General features: G+C 34.0%; 1 protein-coding gene across 1 annotated transcript in view; it reads left to right on the top strand.

The window, feature by feature from the left end:
• TMEM232 (transmembrane protein 232) overlaps positions 1-22765 on the top strand; it is a 269981-nt gene that overhangs the window by 27746 nt on the left and 219470 nt on the right. The window contains exons 2-6 of the mRNA XM_031935440.1: positions 4979-5090; positions 6369-6474; positions 9030-9187; positions 19495-19594; positions 21979-22145. Of these exons, the coding sequence (XP_031791300.1) occupies positions 4979-5090; positions 6369-6474; positions 9030-9187; positions 19495-19594; positions 21979-22145 (643 nt within the window). The remainder of the gene's footprint in view (positions 1-4978; positions 5091-6368; positions 6475-9029; positions 9188-19494; positions 19595-21978; positions 22146-22765) is intronic.

Raw genomic sequence — 22765 nt, 5'->3', positions numbered from 1 at the left:
GATGAACAACGTAAGTCTTGACAAGATTGGCACAAACTGTGATGGGTCAACACCACATGCGCAGTAACCTAAAAGAACCAAGATCTCAATATATTTTATCTTTCACAAATGCAGCTGTACAAAAAGGACATGTCTTCATTTACTGAGAAAGTTTTAGCATTTTTTTGTATACATGCAATGCTTGGACACAAAGTCAATGTTGTTATAGTGCACTTTTTTGTAGGCAAATTTGCAAAAAATGCATAAAATGAGTTATAACTCTCTGGAAGTCTCTATACAACTTATACTTCCAGTGTACCATAGTAAAATATTTTTTTAAATGCTGATCATTTAAAATAGTTGAAAAAGACAAAAAAAAAAAAGAAGAAGAAGAAGAAAAGAAGAAAAAAACACAAAACCTTTTCACATGCCTGTTGGCCATCCGTATGTGTTCTTTTAAGAAATATCAATTCATGTCCTCTGTACATTTTTTAATCAGGTCATTTCTTCTTGGCTATTGATTTTGGTTTCTTATATATTCTAGAAATTAGCACCTTCTCAGATACATGGTTTGCAAGTATTTTCTATCAATCCATAGATTACCTCTTCACTCTGTTGATTGTTTTTATACTGTGCACAAGATTTGTAGTTTGATGCAATCCCACTTGTCTAGTTTTGCTTTTGAGTTCATAGCCGAGAAATTATTGTGAAGACCAATATCAAGAAGCATATTCCCTATGCATTCTTTTCGTAGTTTTGCAGTTTCTGGTCTTACATTTAAGTCTTTAAGTCATTTTGAATTGATTTTTGTATGTGGTGTGGGATAAGGGTCTAATTACATTCTTCTGCATGTGGATATTCAGAGACTATCCTTTCCTCATTGTGTATTCTTTCAACCCATGTCAAAGATCAGTTGACTGTAGATATATGGATTTATTTCTGGATTTTCAATTCTCCTCTATTGGCTTTTAGGTCTTTTTTTATGCCAGTACCATGTTGGTTTAATTGCTGTGGCTTTGTAATATTTTAAAGTCAGGAAATGTGATGCCTCCATCTTTGTTCATCTTGTGTAAGATTGTTTTGGCTATTCAAGGTCTTTATGGTTCCATATGAATGTTATTATTATTTCTGTAAAGAATGCTATTGGGATTTGATAGAAATTGAATTGAGTCTGTAGATCTCTTTGGGTAATATGGACATTTAAACAATACTGAGTTTTCCAATCCATGAACACAGGATGTCTTTCTATATCTTCTTTGTTTTTTATAGGTCTTTTTTTCTGTGTTTTCTGTAAATTGCTTTATCAATGTTTTATAATTTTCATTGTACAGGTCTTTCACTTCTTTGATAAGTTTACTCCTTAGTATGTTATTAGTTTTGTTGCTATTATAAATGGAATTGTTTTCTCCATTTCCTTTTTTGTATAGTTCATTGTTTATATATAGAAATGTTACTGATTATTGTATATTCCCTTTTTTATCCTGCAACTTTATTGACTTTATTTATTAGTTCTAAGAGATTTTTGTGGATTATCTAGGAATGTCTACATATATGACATTTGCAAGAAGAGATAATTTTCTTCTTTTCCAATTTGGATGCCTTTTATTTATTTTTTCTTATTTAATTGTTCTGGCAAAGACTTGCAGTACTATGATGAAAAGAAGTGGTAGAAAGGGACATCCTTGTCTTGTATTGTGTCTTAGAGGCAAAGTTTTCTGTTTTCTTTCATTGATTACGATATTGGCTGTGGGGTTTTGATATGATGGTCTTTATTGTGTAAAGTAAATTGAAGTAAATTCTTTTTACACCTATTTTCTTGAGAATTGTAATCATGAATGGAAGTTAAACTTTGGCAAATGTTTTTTCTCTGTTGAGATGACCTTTTTTTTTGTTTTGTTTTGATTTTTAGTAATATGGTATATTACACTGATTTATTTTTGTATGTTGAACCATTCTTGTACTCCAGGGATAAATCTCACTTGGTCATGGTGTATAATTGTTTTAATTTGTTATTATATTTACTTTGCTAGTATTTTATTTATGATTTTTGCATAGATGTTCACTAGGGATTTTGCCCTATAGTTTTCTTTACTTGTAGTGTCTTTGTATAGTTTCAGTATCAAGTTGATGCTGGTCATAAAAAGAGCTTGGAAGTGTTCCTACTTGTATTTTTTGCAAGAATTTAAGAGAGTTGGTAGTAATTCATCTTTGAATATTTGGCTGAATTCAACCATGAAACCACCTGGTCCTGGGCTTTTCTTTGTTGGGAGGTTTTTCATTACTAATCTAATCTTGTTTTTCTATTGGTGTGTTTAGCCTTTCTATTTCATCTTGATTCAGTTTTGGTAGCTTGTAAATTTCTAGGAATTTATTCATTCTAGGTTATCCAATTTGTTGGTATATAATTGGTCATAATGGTTTCTTATGTTTCTGAGGCATCTGTTATAATGTTTTCACTTTCATTTCTGATTTTATTTATTTGACTTCTCTCTTTTTTCTTGATTATTCTAGCTAATGGTTTTTCAATTTTGTTTATTTTTTTCACGAAAACAACTCTTGGTTTTGATGATTTTTAGTTTTTTATTCTTTAATTTATTTCTACTCTTATATTTATTATTTCCTTCTTTCTGCAAACTTTAGGATTATTCTTTTTATAGTTCCTTGAGGTATAAAGTTAAGCTGTTTTTTTTTCCAGTTATTTCTCCTTGTAATGTGAGTATTTATTGTTACAAACTTTTCTCTTATTACTGCTTTTGCTGCATCCCAGAAGTTTTTGTAAAGTGTGTATATAGGTTGGTTGGTTTGTGAGCACTGAGAAAGGTATGTAAAGATACACAATAAGTCATTAATCTTGGCTGTTAATCTTGATAGTTCAAATTGGAGGCAGTAGTGTTGGGAAGCAATCTATTAACTTTTTCATTATGCATCTCTGAATGTTTGGGTTATTAAAAACAGCACTGTTATTTTCATATTTTAAAAAACATAATTCCTAATGATATTGTAAAAATTAAATGGATGAAGGGGCTGTGTTTTTTAACTTCCAAACTCTTCATACAAATGAGAAGATTAAAGCTATTTTGGACACTTTATGTAGAGTAGGTTCACATAGCTCAAAAATATGTTATCCCAGATGAATACTGAGAAACAGTTTTCAGCCAGTGCTCACCAAATATCTTCAAAAGCAAGAATGGAATGAAAATCAGGAAATCAAAGATGAGGTTACTTATTTCAAAATGCCCAATTATCACAGACTTTGTGTATTCTAACACCTGAACACTTCCTCTATTGTACTGCAAGCTCCATTAAGGCTGGATTATTTGTCTTTTTTGCTACTGTATCCCCAATGCAAAACTTAGTTCCTGATATATAGAAGACCGTCAATAAATTCTTAGTAAATGAATTAATAAATGCTTATTTTAAGATTGGTATTTAACTGCCCATTTAAAAAATAGCAGTTAAAGGGTTGATTATTTCATTAATTGCTCTGTTCTGGGATATCTTATATTTGATTCCAGTTTACAGAACACCTTATCATTACCTCTGTGCAGCCTGTGATCATGTGGCACTGTTGTTATTTTTAGTAGATCTGTCTCCCCAGTAGGACTGTGAATTATTCAGGGACAAAATCTGATTTCTATTCATTGTTTTCTTTATCTCAGAGAGCAACACATTTAGTAAATTCTATTTCAGTAAATACAGTAATTTAAAATGTTTTATTTTTTCAGATTATTCTTTCTAATAGCATGACTCCAACAATAATTTTACTTCACAAAAACAAAGTTCATTAATTCTACTGTTCACTATTCCTTTGATATCACTTTGATCCCATGCCCATCTTCAATTTTGTGGTACATCCTTATTATCACTTAACTTATTCTCTTGCATACGCCTTCAACTTATTTGTCCTACTTTTCTTTGAAATTCTCATATACTCTCTCTACATTTTCCCTATGGGATCCATTTAATTCATAAGACTTTAAATTCCATATGTATGCTGATGACTCAAATACTGATATATCTTGTCTGAATTTTCCCTGAAATTCAAACTCATATATCCAACTGCTTACACTCCATCTCCACTTGGATGGCCATGATAATCTCAAACATAACATGTCCAATACTAAAATTATTCTCTATCTTCACCCCACATCCACTCCTCTAACAGTTTTCCCCATCTTAGTAAATAGCAATTCAGTCCCTCTAGTTACTCAGTTGAATCACGACTTCTTTCTTTCTCTCATGTGTAATTTCTCATTCACTGGCCAGTCTGGTTGGAGCTGAAGTCAATACATATCCACCATCTAAACTCTTCTCCTTGTTTATATTCTATAATCTTGATCCAAGCCACTACTACGTCTCACCTAACTACATGTAAGCTCCCCCTTTTGCTACATCCCACCTCCCTACATGCTAATTCTTAATATAGCATTGGAGAAATTTGGTTAAAGCTCAAGTTAAATCATGCCACACCTCTTCTCAAACCCTGCAGTAGTCTCCCATTTCATGTAGTTAATATGGCTACTTGCTACCTCTTTGACCTTGCTTTATACTTACACTTCTTTCTTCCTTTGCTCCCTCAAATCCAACCATGTTTGAGCTGATTCCACTTGCATAGAAGGAGTAAAAGTTTAGCTTAAATGAATCAATGCTGATTTATGTGAGGAGATAAATCAGCCTTCACCATAATTGAAGCCGTGCTGGATTTTATCTGAAGAAGGCTTATACCAACAAGACTTCTAGCAGTCATCTCAGAAACTTTTTCTCAGGGGCCACAAAGGTCTTTAACAATGGGAATTATGTTTCTCAATCTAATAGTATGACAGGATCAATCCAGGAGGCTTGCGTATATCTTTTACTGATTTTTTTGTGTGAAACAGTTTTATTAAGAAAATATTTTTTTCTAGAATATAGTTATACATAGCCACTGGAAGTTGATTAATTGAAATTTGGAAATGATAGCTATAATTTTTAAATGTCAATTTTTCAATGTTTTATTTAGGCCAACATTTTCAATCACAAAAGAATTCATCTTGAGATTCAATCAAACACAAAATTCCAAAGAGAAGGAAGAATTGTTGGAACTAGCTAGAAAAATCATTCTCAGATGTAAGGTAATGGCATATCATTGGATTGTTCAGCATGTTAACTTCCTTTTCTAGTTGGTACATGATTACACATTCTAAAATATTGTAAGAAAAAATAAGAATACATCTTTCTTTAATTATAAGTAGGGATAGTTAAAATATTAATGCAAATTAAAGTTAAAGCTTATAACCAAATAATAAAAGCTCCTGTAAATTTTTGTGGAAATATACCAGTCCAGGAGCCCATAGCGAAATGTTAAGTCTGGCAAATAAATTTTTGATTATGAAAATTATATTTTTTCTTAAAAAGTTAATTGAGATATGCTGTGTCTCAAAGGAGAAAAAGGCCTTTCTAAACCTTTATATATACACATGAAGTACTCTGTTCTTTCTCTGTAACAAACTATTCTTCACCTGAATTGTGAAAAATATATTCTTTAAGAATATGACATTAATCCCCAAATTTACAAATAGATATCAAAACAGAACAGGAAGTAAAGTAAGTCCTTGCTTTTCCTTTTCTACATTGGATTCAGTTTAAATTTTACAGAGAAATAACATACATATTTTACTTTGATATGAACACTTCATTAAATAAAAGCTGCACAAAACTGGTGCATAAATTAAAACTGGCGCACCACCTTTTTTGTGGTGTTGTAGTGGTTGTTATTTTCCAGTTCATGGCTGCCCATATATTTGAACATTTTGAAAAAAAATTGATTAGAAAAAGAGTATACTTTTGATAAGTGTATATGCAGACAGGTGCCAGGAGGTGCATTCATCAGTGAACTTTTCTCCAATTGAACGAGTGTTCCCTGCAACAGTCCAAGGAGTGGGCACAATAAGGGAGGTGGAGCAATCCTGATCATCTCCCTCATGTTCATTAACTTCTGCACATCAGCAATGCAGTAACCAGGGTTTTCCAGCAAACTGGCATCAAACTCGCTTCTGTTTTATCACATTTCTTCAGTGTTTTTCCTCATAAAATAAAAAAAAAAAATGCATTCTCTTGGGGAAAAATTGGAAGTAATCACTAGAAAATAAAAAATGAGAATTATTTTCAGCAAATAGCTAATGATATTACTTATAGTAGCAACATTTTTTACATCTTAACACTAATACAGTTTGCATAAAATCCCCAAAAATTTGAGTAATAAAAGCAAAAATATAAAATTGTATACAACTCTGGCCACCGAACATTAGCTTCATAGAATGACTTTTGGAACACAATTAAGAGTTAAAAATTAATAAATATATAAAAAGATGTACATTTTGATTTGTCTTTTTCATGATTCCTTATAACAGAGAAAATTGGGTCTCAAAACCCTGGGCTCTGGGAAGCATGTGCATCTTCCTGCTGCATGGATTGAAGTAATATATCTGGCTCAATGCAAAGGGGAAATCCAAGATGGTATGTACTTTAAATTCTTATTAGGTATCCTAAGCATTTTCTAGATTATCAGTGAAGGCATAATTTGAGAACTTTAATTTTTAAAAATTGTGCAGAAGACAAGAAATTCTTCTACTCTATCGAAATACATTTTATTTTGAAAATTCATTTTGTAATTTAGAATTTATGATTTTAACTACTTAGCTTTTTAGTGATAAAATTATTTTCAAAACTTTACTCAGCATAGTCTTTATTACTTTTTTGCTAAAATTAGCAACTAATTAAAAACTAATATAAAAAGTCATTTAGTGATTTCCAATTACAATAGGCACTAGACTTTAGAGAAATTTGCTTGTTCATTTTATAATTATTACTTATAAAACATTAATCAAATGACCATTTGTTTTCCACTTATTTTAAATAGCAAGACTCATTACCTTTTCATTTATCACTCCTCATTTATGCCTCCTTTAAAACATCCTCTAACTAATCTAAAAAAATTTAACGTTATTTCTAAGGGGGTAAAATTCCTTCCATCACTATCGTTAAATTGTATATATATGCCTTTTAAAATAGTTTTAGAATGTTAACCACATGAGTTCAGAGAGAATTTCCCCCATGTAAATTAGGTTTTGTAGTGCTGTCTAGGAGTTTTCAAGCAGCAGGAAGAATTATTTTGTATTTAACTTGCCTTTATGGTCCTTCATCACAGTGCCATCCACAGCGTGACCTCTATTAATAATTTAAATGATATGGAGGTAAACACTCTTGGTTTACCAGCAAGAAGAGGCTGTTTGCTCTTCATTGACAATTAAATTTCAGTTTTAATTAGTCATGTGATTTAGAAGAGGACTGGCCCTTGCCCAACCTGACGGGGGTGAATCATGGATGGTCTAAATCAGAGGTCCCAAAACCCCGGACCATGAACTGGTACCAGTCTGTGGTCTGTTAGGAACTGGGCCGCACAACAGGCTGTGAGGAGCCAGTGAGTGAGCATTACTGAGCTCCACCTCCTGTCAGATCAGCAGTGACATTGGATCCTCATAGGAGTGTGAAGTCTATGGTGAACTGCACACGTGAGGGATCTAGGCTGCGTGCTCCTTATGAGACAAAGCCAGTCCCTGGTGTCAAAAAGGTTGGGGACTGCTGGTCTAAATCAATTATGGTAATTCCTTTTCACTTGCCAGTGATTTGATTAGGGTTAGTCACATGACCTGATCCTCGGCAAAGTGATGTAAAGACAGCTCTATTTCCTGTACTTTTTGTTGACTTGCTTTCGAAAAAGACATGTCCGGGAAAAAAAGCATTCCTTTCCTCCCTATACTCTTGTTTGTTCCTGTCTAGTTTGCTTGGTAAGAACATGATGCCTGGAGTTTGTGCAGTCATCACAATCCTCATGCACATGAGGGGGGAACTAGAAGATGAAAGAAATGTGCATCTAGAGGGCAGCTATCTTAGCTGTCCCTGGAACCTTTCCAATTCTAATCTTGTGAAATAATAAACCTCTTTATTTTGAAGACATTTTTGTTATATTTTCTGTTACATGCAGCAAAAGCATTTCAATACATTCACATATTGAACTCTAAATAATACTCTCAATATGACTTCTTACTCTCTTCACAACTAAAATAACTGAATAGGTGTTTTACCTGTACTTTTGTCTGCTCCTCATTCTATAGTCCACCCTGCACTCAACAGCTTGTGATTACACTCAAATGAGCCCCAACTCCATATCATGGCCTATAGGGCTCTGCATGTGCTGGCTCCTGGCTACCTCCCTACTTACTCATTATGTTCAGCCCTACTGACCTCCTTCCTGTCCCTTGAGCATGTCAGGATTCTTCTTTCCTCAAGTCCCTGTATTTGCTGTTCGTCCTCATATATTTACATGGAAGCCCCTCAAAACTTTTGTAATGATTTGAGAAGCTGTTTTCTCTAGGCTCTTATCTCTATATTCTTCCTCCTTCAGCTTCACAGGGTGGCCCTGTTTCCTCTACTTTGATTCTCTAGTCTTCTGCTCTTCCCTTTTTATCTTGAGCACTGCCTTTTATCATCCAGTTCTGTCCTATTTCTCCACCACTATGTGTGTGACCTGGTGATTTATTTAGTGTTGGGCCTGTATAGTGTTGGATCTATAATAGCTGAGCCCCCTTGGACATTTCTTCCTTCCTCTAGCCTCTCGATCTTGGTGGTTTCTGTTTCAGTTGCTTCATGCCATGAAGTTGAACTTCCTATATGGCAACTTAGGGTTCCAAAGCTAGTACCTTGAGAGAGAGAGAGAGAGATACAGGTAGAAGCAGTGGTGCCTTTTCTGATTCAGTCTTAGAAGTCACATAGTATAATTTCTGCCACATTCCATTCTATTGCTTGAAGCTGTCACAGGGTCTGCTCAAGTTTAAGGAGAAGGGTGTATAGACATCACCTCTTGATGAGAAAGGTGTCAAAGAATTTGTAAATACATTTTAAAACTGCAATTTGGTCTTAATGGTAGGAAATAATTATAAAAAGTAATTATAGCATGTAGAAAAACAGGATGATTTTCAAATGATGCAGTTTCTATATTTTTAATATTTCAGAAGCTTTAAATATGCTTTATGCATCTCTGGACCATGCTTCCTTTGATTATGATCATCTGCCTGCCTTATTTTTTGTTGCGGAATCGGTTTTATACAGACTCTGTTGTGATGCATCCCTCAAAACATATTTATATTCAGTTGAAATAAAGCTAGTAAAGGTATGTTTTGAAAAACTCCTTAATGTTCTTAAATATTTCATATACTACATGTAACAACATGACATCTGTTTTAGGATCAAAACAGAACATTTCGTTTTATTATAGAATATTGTTTGGTAGTTTAATCTTCTCTAATTGTGAGTAGTACATTATTATTGCTTAATATCTAAATGGAGATAGTAGTTTGAGAAAATATAATTTCACAAACTACATAAGAAAATAACATTTCATTAAAAAACAATATACTTAACTGTTTTTCTAAGTGTATTATATATATATATATATAGTTTTTATTTTCTATTTTAAGGGCTTTTAAATGCCACCTCCTCTACCATTTAAAAATGCTAACAAATAACCCTAAATAACTGCCTAATTTGGGAAGCTTAGTTGTTCTTCTAATATTCTATGTAACTTTAGATCTATAAAATGAAAAACTCTTTTCAGGTAACTCATGTTTTATAAGATCCTTGAGATCATATTGTTTCACTCTCGGTGATGATCATGGTTGACTGCTGTAAAATACATTATTAGTCAAATAAATATAGTTTAGTGGTTTTACTGCAAAGAGAGAAAAGAAAGGCTAAAAGTATTTCTTTAAGATGGTTTTGTATATATATATGTATGTACACACATATTTATATATATGAATGAAACAAATTAAATCAATGATGCAGAAATTGTTTTTTTAATTAGATTTTGATTATAAACTGTTAGAAATCAAACATGAGAGAACATTGATGAATCAGGCAATCAGTTGAACATTTTGGGGAGACAACCACATTTCAGTCATGTAAGTCAAGCTTAGATGCTCTCTGACACGTTTGGTAGTAAAAGACTTGTGGAGACCAGGCAAAAGTAGATACTAGGCAAAAGCAGATATAGAGAACACATAATAGAAATTAACCATGCAAAAAACTGAGCTTTGCATAGAAGGAGGATTGAAGAAAATAGTCAAGATATTACCAATAACTGTCTTGGGATGGTGCGAGTATGATGTTTTTTTTTCTTTTTTCTGTATTTCCAAAACTGTCCACTAAAAATATGTATTTATATTTATAATGAAAACAATATATATGTAAACATAAAATATATAAAATATAAATATACATATTTATAATGAAAAAATAAATGTAATAAAATTTTTTAAGTGGAATAAAAAAACATGGAGCAAGTCTGGCTTTTATCTCCTCTTTCTCATCTCCTTCAGTGACTTTTCTCCATTTCTTGTCTTTTGTATTTCTGCTAGCAAGAAAAAAATAGCTACAAAATATAGTTTTATGCATTGAGCATATTGCTTATACTTTGCACATGCCCTGTTATCTGCCAAGCCAATTTGTACCAGTTCTGATAGCAGCTGAAAACACTTAAACCTTACTTAACTATGTGCCTTACACAATGATAAATGCTTTAAATATATTAGACACATTAACTTATTTTATTACCACAACTATCCTAAGAGGATTATTCATAATTTCATATTCCACATCCGTCACTGTGGCACAGAAAGTTTTAAGTGACTTCCCCAAAGTCTAAGCAGAGAGAGTTTTGATATTCAGTGTGGCTCCGGAGTCCAGTGAACTCTCAGCTATGATGCTACACATCTACCTTGGTTCTCAGATTTACTAATTTTTACCTTATTCTTTGTCCTATTGATATATAAATAACATTTTAAATATTTTTGAAGTACATGTTAGTGTCTGTTACATGACTAGCATGTATAATGATCAAGTCAGGATATTTAGGCTATCTGTCACTTTGAGTATTTATTATTTCTATGTATTTGCGTCATTTCAAATCATCTCTTCTAGTTACTTTGAAATATGCAAGGCATTGTTGGTAAGTATAGTCACCCTATTCTGCTATCAAACATTCTTTCTAATGCTGTATTTGTACCCATTAACCAACTTCTCTTTATTTTCCCCTCCTATTTACCCACCCTTTTTGGTCTCTAATATCTATAATATTATTCTATTATCTTTGTCCATGAGATCAAGTCTTTTAGCTTCCATATGTGAGTGAGAACATGTGATATTTGTATTTCTGTGGCTAGCTTATTTCACTTAACATAATGGCTCCCAGTTCCATTCATAGTGCTGCAAATGATATTTCATTATTTTATGGCCAAATTGTATTGCATTGTGTATATACACCACATATTCTTTATCGAATCACCCATTAATGGATTCTTGGGTTAATTCCATATCTTTACTATTGTGAAGAGTGCTCCAGTAAACGTGAGAGTGCAGGTATTCCTATAATACACTGATTTTCTTTATCTTCCTAAAAGATAAATGCCCACTAGTGGAATTGCTGGATAGTATGGTAGTTCTGTTTTTAGTTTCTTAGAAAATCTAAACACTGTTTTCCATAGTGGCTGTAATAATTTACATTGCTACCAATAGCATATGAGTTCTCTTTTCTCTGTATCCTCGCCATCAAGTGTATTTTTTTTGTCTTTTTAATAATAGCCATTCTAATTGGAGTGAAATGATATTTAATTGTGGCATATGGTCTTTATTATTTTGAGGCATGTTCCTTCTATGCATAGTTCAGAGACTTTTTATCATGAGGGGATGTTGAATTTTTTTCAAATGCTTTTTCTGCATCTGAGATGATCATGTGGTTTTTGTCCTTCATTCTGTTGTGATGTATATCGTGTTTATTGATTTGTGTATGTTGAATCATTCTTGAATCCCTGGTATAAATCCAACTTGAACATGTTGTATAATCTTTTTGATGTGCTATTGGATTCAGTTTGCTAGTATTTGGTTGAGGTTTTTTGAGTCTATGTGCATTAGGGATATTAGCCTATAGTTTTCTTTCTTTGTTGCACGTTTTCTGGTTTTGGTATTAGGGTAACGCTGGCCTTGGGAAATGTGATAGGGAGATTTCCCTTGTCCTTAACTTTTGGAAATTATTTGAGAAGTGTTGGTATTAGTTTTTCCTTATCTATTTGGTAGAATTCAGTAGTGAACCCATTTAGTACTGCGCTTTCTTTTTTGGAGGAATCTTTTCGTTAATGATTCAGTCTTGCTACTCATTGGTATGTTCAGGTTCTGTATTTCTTCCTGAGTCAATCTTGGTAGGTCATATGTTTTCAGGAATTTATCCATTTCCTCTAGTTTTCCAGTTTGTTAGTGTATAGTTGTTTACAATAGTCTCTGATGATCTTTTGTACTTCTGTGGTATTAGTTTTAATATCTCCTTTTTCACTTTTGATTATGTTTGAGTAGGCTTCTCTCTTCTTTCCTTGGTTAGTTTAGCTAGCAGTTGATCAATTTTATCTTTTAAAAAACTTTTTCATTTTGTTGATCTTTTGTGTTGCTTTTTTAGTCTCCATTTCATTTATTTCTTCTTTGATCTTTATTATTTATCACCTTCTACTAATTTTGAGTTTGGTTTGTTCTTGCTTTACTAATTCCTTGAAGTGCATCATTAGATTATTTGAAATCTTTCTGTTTCTTTGATGCAGGAATTTATTGCTATAAAAACCCTTCTTAACACTGCTTTTGCTCTGTCCCTCAGGTTTCAATATGTTGTGCTTTCATTTTCATTTGTTTCAAAACATTTTTTTAAAATTTCCATTTTAATTTCTTAATTGACTCAGTGGTTGTTCAGAAACATGTTGTTTAATTTCCATGTATTTTTATAGTTTTCAAAGTTTCTCTTGGTATTGATTTCCAGTTGTATTTCATTGTAGTCTGAGAAGATACTTGGTATGATTTTGATTTTAAAAATTTGTTGACTTATTTTTTGCCTAGCATATGATCTAACCTGGAGAATATTCCATGTGCTAACGAGAAGAATGTACATTCTGTTGTTGTGTTGGGAAAAATATTATGTGACTATCTTTAAAGTCCATTTGGTCTAGAGTCCAAGTTAGATACAATGTCTCTTTGTTGATATTATATCTAAATATGTTTCATGCTAAGGGACGAGTGTTGAAGTTCTCCACTATTAATGTATTGGAGTCTATGTTTCTCTATAGATCTAGTAGTATTTGTGTTGTGAATCTGGGTGCTCCCTGTTGGGTGTATATATACTTAGAATTATAATATCCTCTTCCTGGATTGATTCCTTTGTCATTATTTGATGTTTTTGCCTTTTTAAAAAACCTTTTTTGACTTAAAGTCTGTTTTATCCAATAGAAGTATAGCTACTCCTACTTGCTTTTAATTTCAATTTGTGTGGAGTACGTTTTTCCATCTCTTTACTCTCAGTCTGTGTCTTTACAGGTAAGGTGCATTTCTTGTAGGCAACATATAGTTAAATTATGTTTGTAAAAAAGTGTATTAAGCCAGCCTATATCTTTTAAGTGAAGAATTTATTCTATTTACTTTTAGGTTATTATTGATATGTGAGATTTTGTTCCTGTCATATTGTTAATTGTTTTCTGGTTTGTAATAGTCCATTTTAACACTGCTATAAAGAAACACCTGAGACTGGACAATTTATAAAGAAAAGAGGTTTAATTGACTCACAGTTCTGCATGGCTGGGAGGCCTCAGGAAACTTAACAATCATGGCAAAAGGCGAATGAAAAGCAAGGGCCTTCTTTACAAGGCAGCAGGAAAGGGGGAACAAAGGGTGAACCTCCAAAGACTTATAATACCATCAGCTATCTCGAGAACTCACTCACTATCACTAGAAGAGCATGGGGGAAACCACCCCCATGATTCACGTGAACCTCCCTTGACACATGGAGATTACAATTTGAGATGAGATTTGGGTAGGAACACAGAGCCAAACCATATCATGGTTGTTTTGTGTATTCTTCTCTTCTTTTTCTCTTATTGTTTTTCCTTGTGGTTTGCTAATTTTCTGTTGTGGTACCATTTGAGTCTTTTCCTCTTTTGTGTCTTTGCTTTACTCATGAGTTTTACAGTTTCATATGTTTTCATGATCATAACTATCATCTTTCCTCTTCCTGGTTTAGGACTCCCTTGAACATTTTTTGTAAGGCTAGTCTAATGATGATGAATGATCTTAGCATTTGCTTGTCTGTAAAAGACTTTATTTCTTCTTCATTTATGAAGGATAATTTTGCTGGATATAGTATCTTTGGGTCTTTCAAGTGTCAAGTGCTTTTTCTTGCAGCAATTTGAATATATCGTTCCATTCTCTCTTGGCCTGCAGTTTTCTGCTGAGAAATCCACTTTTAGTTTGCTCAAGGCTGACTAGATGATTTTTCTTTCTGTTTATTTTAGAATTTTCTCTTTGTCTTTGACTTTAGACAGTTTGACTGTAATGTACCATGGAAAAGTATTTTGGGTTTGTGGGGTCTCCTCAATCTAGATGTCTAAATCTCTTGGTATACTTGGGAAGATTTCAAGTTAAATTTTGTTAAATAAGTTTTTGAAGCCTTTCATTAACTTTTTACCTTTAAGGATATCAATAATTCATGTATTTGGTCACTGTATCGTGTCACATATATCACAGAGGCTTTGTTTTTTCTTTTTCATTATTTTTTCTTTAGTTTTCTCTGAGTTACATCAAAAGTTAGGTCTTCAGGTTCTGAGATTATTTGTGTTGCTGTTGTTTTAGTTTACTGTTTAAACTCTTGATTGTACTTTTTATTTAATTAAAGAAGTTCTTCAATTCCAGGTTTTGTTTGGTTCTTTTGTATGATATGTATCTCTCATAAATTTCTCCTTCAAATCTTGAACTGTTTTCTTCTGACTTTTTGTATTATTTTTTGAAATTTTCTTGTATCTCACTGTATTTCTTTAGTATCATAATTTTGATTTTTTCCCTGTGGTTTCACACATTTCTTTTTGATTGGGACATGTTGCCGGGGCATTATTGTGTTCCTTTGGAAATGTCATATTTCCCTGTTTTTTCATGTTTCCTTACATTGATAACTGTGTATCTTGTGTAACATTCACTTATTCCATTTTTTTGAATTTGTTTTCACAGTAGAGGATTTTTTCCTGAAGATGTATCATAGTGTTGGTTAGTAGGACCCTTTGTATTTGATTCTAAGTGCATGCAGTGGTGTAGTCCCTATATGATTTATTTGGCTGTCAACAGCATCAGTGGTATCTATGATTTCCCAGTGGTTTACAGTGTGGTTAAGAGTAGAGGCTATGGTGAAGTTTTGCTTGGGGACAGGGATTTCAGATGGGTTAGTCTTTGGTCCCCATTGGTGGCAGCAGTGGGACGAGTATGCCTGTTATTGTGCCCCTGTGTACAAGATACTTGCTCCGGTATTAACAGGACCAGGCAGGCCAATTCTTGGGATTCTAGGTAGTTTACTTAGATCATGGTAGTGACACTGGTGGATCAGGCAGGTGAGTGAGTTCTTGATTCCCTGGGTAGGTGGCGTGGTGTAGGTAGTGGCAGTAGCAGTTGTGGGACAACCTTCTAGGTCCTGAGCAGTGCATGCTGATGTTGGAGATAGCTACAGTGCAGTCTCTACCTGCAGCCCTAGTCATGCAGCTCTCAGGCTTGCCTGTTCTCAGTTGTAGCAGCACTGCAGTGGTGCACATAAAGGTAAGCAGCTCTGCCCTTTGCACATGAGCTTGATCATGGAAGTCATTCAACCAGTAGGAGTGTGGTCACTATCCAGGCCCACTCAAGGAGCCATCTGGTTCACCTGCCCTAGCCTCCAGTGGCAGCAGCAGTGGCTGAGCCTGCAGAGGTATGCAGAGTGGGAGAGAGAATACCTGTGCATGAACCTGAACACAGAGGCCACTCCACCAGTGGAAGTGGGGTCACCGCCACCAGCCCCAGATAGCTGGCTCTCATTTGGATGCCCAGTAGCAGCAACTGCTGCTGCAGTGTTAGGTGGGGGTATGAATGGATCTCACTCTCTGCTTGCAAGCCTGAACACAGAGTTTGTGCTACTGGTGAGGCAGGGTTTCTTCTCATAGCCCCAGACAGGAAACTTTCAGGCTCTGGAAAGTGTGTGCCTTGGTTTCCTTTGTCCCAGAGACTGCAGTGTTAATGCACTGCACCATCTCTTTTCTGGGAAGTAATACTACTTGTGGGCCACAGTACCGGGGCCCCATAGCACCTTTGTTTCCAGCAATGCTATGCCACTGTAGCCCACCAGGTAGGTGCTAGGGAATGTCAGTGGGGGTTCCTGGGATGTGGAGATAAGAAGGCTATGTTTCTAAAGGGAGGATGTAACCCTATGATGGCTGTACTCTCACAATGGTATCCTGCTGTAGTTGCTTAGGTCTCAGGGGTGTGAGTGAACCAGCAAAAGTTCTCTGTCTGGTACAATGTCCTTTGGGGGTCTCTAGCTCACTGTCCATGTTAATGTCAGGAAATATGTGTGTCAAGGAGCTCTGCCATGGTTCAGATTGTTGCAGTCCATGGTAGGGACATAGACCACTGAAGTTCTTACACCCTTTCCCCCAATAGCAAGCCCCTATGTGTTCCCAGCCGATTTTGCTTCCCTTCTGTATTAGTTGATTCTCACGCTGCTATAAAGAAGTACTTGGGACTAGGTAATTTATGAAGAAAAGAGGTTTAATATTCTCACAGTTCCACAGGTTTAACAGGAAGCATGACTGGGAGGCCTCAGGGAGCTTATAATCATGGCAGAAAGTGAAGGAGAAGCAAGCACATCTTCACATGTTAGAGAAGGAGAGAGAGTGAAAGGGGGAGCACCACACACTTTCATACAACCAGATCTCACTGTCACAAGAACTGCAAGGGAGAAGTCCACCCCCGTGGTCCAATCACCTCTCACTGGGTCCCTCCCCTGACACGTGAGATTATAGTTCGGGATGAGATTTAGGTGGGAACACAGAGCCAAACCATATCACCTTCTGTGTCTCAAGTATTTCCTGTAACTTCTCTATTGTACTCCAGTGTTCTCTCCTAGTTGTTCCATCTGAGGCGTGATTATTGATTCATAATTTTGGCTCTTCTTTCTGGAGAGAGTGAGTATGCAGTGTCTCTAGTCAGCTATCTTCAACTGGAATCCCAAGATTTAGTATTTTTAAAGCTTGCTTTTTATTATTCTATCCCATATAACTATCTATTGGAAATAAGCATGCTCTATAAGTACTTTGAACCCAGGCAAGAAAACATTTTAGTTGTCCTCCTTGCCTTTGTAGGGTTTTCATTACATATCTGAAAGACTATTGGATATCTCCCTTTTGTTCTTTTCTTTTTGATGGAATGCTTTATTAAAGGATATTATCATAGAGGCATCACCCACTCTATATGCATTCTTTTGTTTCTCCTTTGGAGAAGTAGCTCAGGATTGAATAAATCCAGAAATATATGATCCACCAATATTATTTCTTTTATATTTTGTTTACATTCTTTCCTTTCTATCTAGCTCTAAGTGTACAATATTCTTAATGATTGAATCCTGTTTACAGAAGTATAGAGAATAATATAAAAGCAACAACAGTTTTATATGTATTACATAGAAACATATGCAGTGATCATCAAGATTCTATGCAAAAACCAAAAACATACAACTATTAAAATTCGACACATGATAAATATTATCCAGCCTTCAATTTTACAGCCAGCTAAAAGGGTCAGAAAAAAGAGAAGAAGAGATGAAAATAGAAAGAGAGAAGGAGGAGGTAAAGGTCAAATGAAGGAAATGTGGGAGAGCTCAGAAAGAGAAACTGACAAGCTGAAATTCAATGTAGGAGGCAAAGCTTGAGTTGTCAGACAACAAAGAGAATATGTACACAAATAATACATGAAGAACAATACATAGAAAGTCCAATATACAATATAGAAAGGTAGATTTGTCAATAAAAATTTGGCCTTCAAGAATATTAAGATGAAAGCTTTTAAAATCATTTTTAAGTATAGCTATACCTAAAGATAGTCTCTGGGTCAGGTGAAATCCATGACCAAATTGAGGTATAAATACAGATGTTATTCATACTGACATGCTTGTCATGTATTTTCTATTTTGTCCCTTGTTACATTTTTTAATATTATATTCCTTTCACTATTTATCTATAGTCCTTGAAAAATATTAACTTATCCCCCTTCTGATCACTTATTCATTCATTGTCTATATCTATGAGAATAGTTTCCTTTAATTTTGTCATCTAGAGTATTTCATTATTCTTTTAAATATTTTTTTCACATTTAACTTCAGTATCTTAGAGAAACACAGTACTCTAACAAAGTTGTTTGTATGAAGAGACCCCTTGGGCATGCCTTATAAACATGTTATTTTTGTGTACTTCCTAAGTCTACAAATGTATATGTTTATACTTTATGAATACATTTATAAATATTAATGATGCATTCTCAAAATTTATTAGTAGTGATAGAGGTTTGTAATAAAAAATGTGGAAATCACTGCCATAGTAGAAAGCTCATGGCTTTTGGAGCAGTACATACATTTCTGGGTTCAAATTCCAGTAATGTTACTTATTTACTTTATAGTCTTGGATGACACACTGAGATTTCGTTAGATTTATCTTTTTAGTTTTATTTTCTTTTTACATGTATATTGTTACATGATACCCTGCATTGCTGTTAAGAGGATTTGGAGATACACACACACACACACACACACACACACACACACACACACACGATAATGACAGCTATTGCTGTTATTTGGGTCTTCTCCATAATTTAGAAACTGTATTCCATTTATTTCTATAGTTAATGTGTTCTTTATAATTTTCTGTAAAATGTTGCAAATTATTTTTGCAGACATTCCATTTTATGTAGTCTGTGTAAAACAAACTATAAGTTTACTAATCTTACGGAAGTAAGATTTTGCACTGCTTATTTAATAATGACCCCGTGAGAGGTCTTTTTTCATGAGGGAATAAGGAGCTTAGCTCAGCATATTATGCAGAAGTAGGATAGTTCTCAACACTATGTAATGCGATGGTACTCAAACTGTTGACTGAGATGCGTAGAAAGAAATACCCTTTGCATTGCAATCCAGATAACATAATATATATTCATTTATATACTGAAACAAGGAATTGTACAATAAACTATGTTTTTTCTTCCCTTTTATTTTATTTAAAAATCTCCTGTCAATTGATTTCATGACTCACTTAAAGGGTATGACTTGTAATTTGAAAAACACTGTTCTAAAGGACATAGAACAAAATAGCATTTAGTGTTAGTCATTATATGTAGTATAGAGATGATTTATAAAAGTTTTTTGGCTGAGCTAGCATTTCAATCTTGATATAAATGTTTTAATGTTATTTCAAAACCACATAATGTTGAACGAGTTCAAAATTGTTTTCTCAAAAGAAAATGTAATAAAATAATGGTTGATTTTTCTTATGATTTTTAAACATTTATTGATGTAACATAAAAATGCTTTTTTCTTTTCTCTTTTGACAGATTGGCTATTTGGTCTTCTTACGACTTTTTATATTTTTCCTGCATGGTCATCTAGAAAGTTTTAAGCAACATTTACTTAGGCTTCAACCATATTTATATGGTAGAATATCTTTTATTTTTTACACTTATAAATGTTTTATGTTATATTTTGAGAAGCTCAGACTGTCACTATAAAGAATGTAAGCTGCATTTTATTTTTCATAAGATAATAGGTGCAGTGTTGAAGAGCACAGCTTCAGGGCCAGATTGTATTTGTTCAGCTCACTGCTCCTCCAACCCCCATACTTTTGTTATTTCTTTGTGGTGAGCACATTTAGAATCTGACTCTACTTTTTTTCCAGCGATTTTGAAAAGTGCAATACATTATTATTAACTATAGTTATCATGTCGTGAAATAGATCACTAGACCTTATTCCTTCTATCTAACTGAAGCTTTGCACCCTAATATCTCCCCTTTCCCCATCCATCTTGCAACCTACTCCCTGCTCCAGATGCTGGTAATCCTCATTCTGTATTCTGTTTTTTACTTTGTCACTTAAGTGTATGAGCTTTTTTGTGACTCAGTTTTCCTATTTGTAATAGTATCTACCTCCCTAAATTTCAGGAAAGTTAAATTCATATTTAGAACCACTAGGTCAAGGTTCTGGACCTAGTGATCCACTGAATCTAGGCTATATGTAAATAACAGTGAGAAATTCAAGCAGGAGCTGAAGTTTTGCATATTGAGTAATAGAATTGAGATAATGATGTTCTGAACTAGGAAAAATTTGGAGAAATATTGGACGTATTGAATTTGAAGGTCACTCAGGTATATATACCCAGCAAGCAGTTGAAAACATAGATTTGGAACTAGGGAAATAAGTGAAGCCTGCCTGGGATATAGAATTGACAGTCATCCATGTTAATATGGCTGTGGACAAGGGGCAGGGAGAAACTAATTCCAGGAATGAAATCTTGGGGAACATACATTTAATGGATTGTTGGTGTAACAGGGCCCAGGAAAAGAGAAATGAGGGAGGTAGGAGGGAGTGATTATGTTTAAGGAGAGAAATTCAAAATCAATATTGCCATAGAAGTATTAAATAGTAGAAGGCCTGAAAAATAATGAGTTTCTACAATCAGAAAATCACTGCTGATCTTGGGAGCATACCCAGTGGAGAGGTGGAAGCAGAATTCAGATTGGAGGTAAACAAACAGTGAGGAAAATTTTAAGCATAAGGCAAAAATTGTTAACTATTTCAAAAAAAGCTTAGCTATAGATATTTATGCTGATATGTAAATATGTCAATAGTTTAGATGGATAAAACAAAGTCAAAATATTAGTGTATTGTAGCATAAGGGAAGGAGAGACTCAAGATAAAGAAAGGGAATAATATTTGGTGACAAAAGTCATGGAGGAGGGAACAAAAGGTAATAGCAGAAGTGTTACGGAGACTGATCAATTAATACCATTAGCGTAAGTCCTGATCAGATGTGGCTGTAGACAGATAGAATAGGAATTCTTGTCTAACATCTCACTTGTTTTTATATCTTCATTAAATTATATGACCTCTTCTTAACTCCTCACTGTGTTCAGCATAGTGACTTATCAAATATTCAGATGATTATGGCAAATCAACTTTTTATTTGAGTAAAACCCTCAAGTTCTCATATTAGCTTGTTATTGAGGATATACCCCCCTCAAAAAAATCTGTCTTTCATGTACAATAATAAAATCCCCCAATTTTGTCCTCTTACCATATAATAGAGCCTTAGGTTACAGCTCTTCCTTTAACAATAGGCTGTTTTCTACCTGAAGCTATCAGCAGCTGCTATCTCTCCACATAGCTGTCCAGTAGAATGGTCATTATTAATTTTTCCATTATGTGGATGGGCTAAAACCTAAAGTTTGTCTAAAAGTTTATAGAAAGAGCAGCACTGAGATGATTCTGTTAAATATAACATGGTGTTGTGTTAAATTACCTTATTGTTGTAAATAATAACATCTTGTTTGTATTATTTACAACTTGTTGTAAATAACGACATCTTGTTTGTATTATTTACAACATTTTGTTGTAAATAATAACATCTTGAGAAGGAATAAAACTGGAGAATGTTGGTCTAGAATCAATGACATTGATTCCTTTGTAGAATTACAATGTCAAAATTATCCATTATGAATGCAGCATCTGTTATAACTTGATTTATTTTCATCTGGAAGTTTCCAAGCATTGTTGAACAGTAACTATATTTAATTGGGCATTCAATGATTATGAAATTGCTGTTCTGAAATATATAAATGCTTAACATATAAATTATTTACCGTCTAGTATTCTATTACACCACCAGGGGGCATACATAACACTATAAATCTTAAATAGGAAACTACAGCAGTTTCTGCATCTAAGTACTGAATTTAATTATAGTTTAATAGCTAAAAGACAAATGAAACGCAATGCAAAATATTAATAAAATATTTCTCACAGATGATTTTTCTTACAATAGCACTTTCTTTCTCTGGAGCATCATATCACAAGTATCCAAACATCTTTTCAAATGTGCAATTCATCCTGAAAGCCTCGGAAATTATAGGTAAAAGAGAACTCCGTTCTGAATCAATTTTTAACCCTGTGGAAAATAAGAAAAGACATGAGAACACAGATTCTGATATGGTGGGTAATCTGGTATGGTGGGTATATCCTGTTGCATGATGCATCAGATATGATTACTATGATTAAGTAATGGTGCTTGTCAATACAGTAGGCATTGAGGAATGATGCATTTAGCTGTGGAGGAGGGGTGAACAGCAAAGAGACAAATTTCATGCGACCATATGCACAGTTCCTGGAGAGTAGTTAATAGGATGAGTAGTGAGGTATCAGTATATAACACTACTACTTTAAATGGAGTAATGCCATAACATCTTCTTCTTCATAAGTTCCATCTCACCTACTTAACTAAAAATTGCAACATAATTTAGACTGACTTGTAAGTTAACATTTTAAGATATTATATTTTTATTAAAGGGAAAGTGTGTAAAGAGCAAGTTATTTATGAAAGCAGGCATAGAATTTTTATGCTTTCATAATTCATATGAAATAACATTCAATGGCCAGGTGTGGTGGCTCACAACTGTAATCCCAGCATTTTGGGAGGCCAAGGAAGGCGGATCACCTTAGGTCGGGAGTTTGAGACCAGCCTGACCAACATGCAGAAACCTTGTCTCTACTAAAACTACAAAATTAGCCAGGTGTGGTGGTGCATGCTTGTAATCCCAGCTACTCAGGAGGCT

Source organism: Piliocolobus tephrosceles, chromosome 4 (genome assembly GCF_002776525.5).
Source record: "Piliocolobus tephrosceles isolate RC106 chromosome 4, ASM277652v3, whole genome shotgun sequence".
Lineage (NCBI taxonomy): Eukaryota > Metazoa > Chordata > Mammalia > Primates > Cercopithecidae > Piliocolobus > Piliocolobus tephrosceles.
The sequence above is the reverse complement of the archived record's forward strand: the minus strand, read 5'-3'. Positions and strand labels throughout refer to the sequence as shown.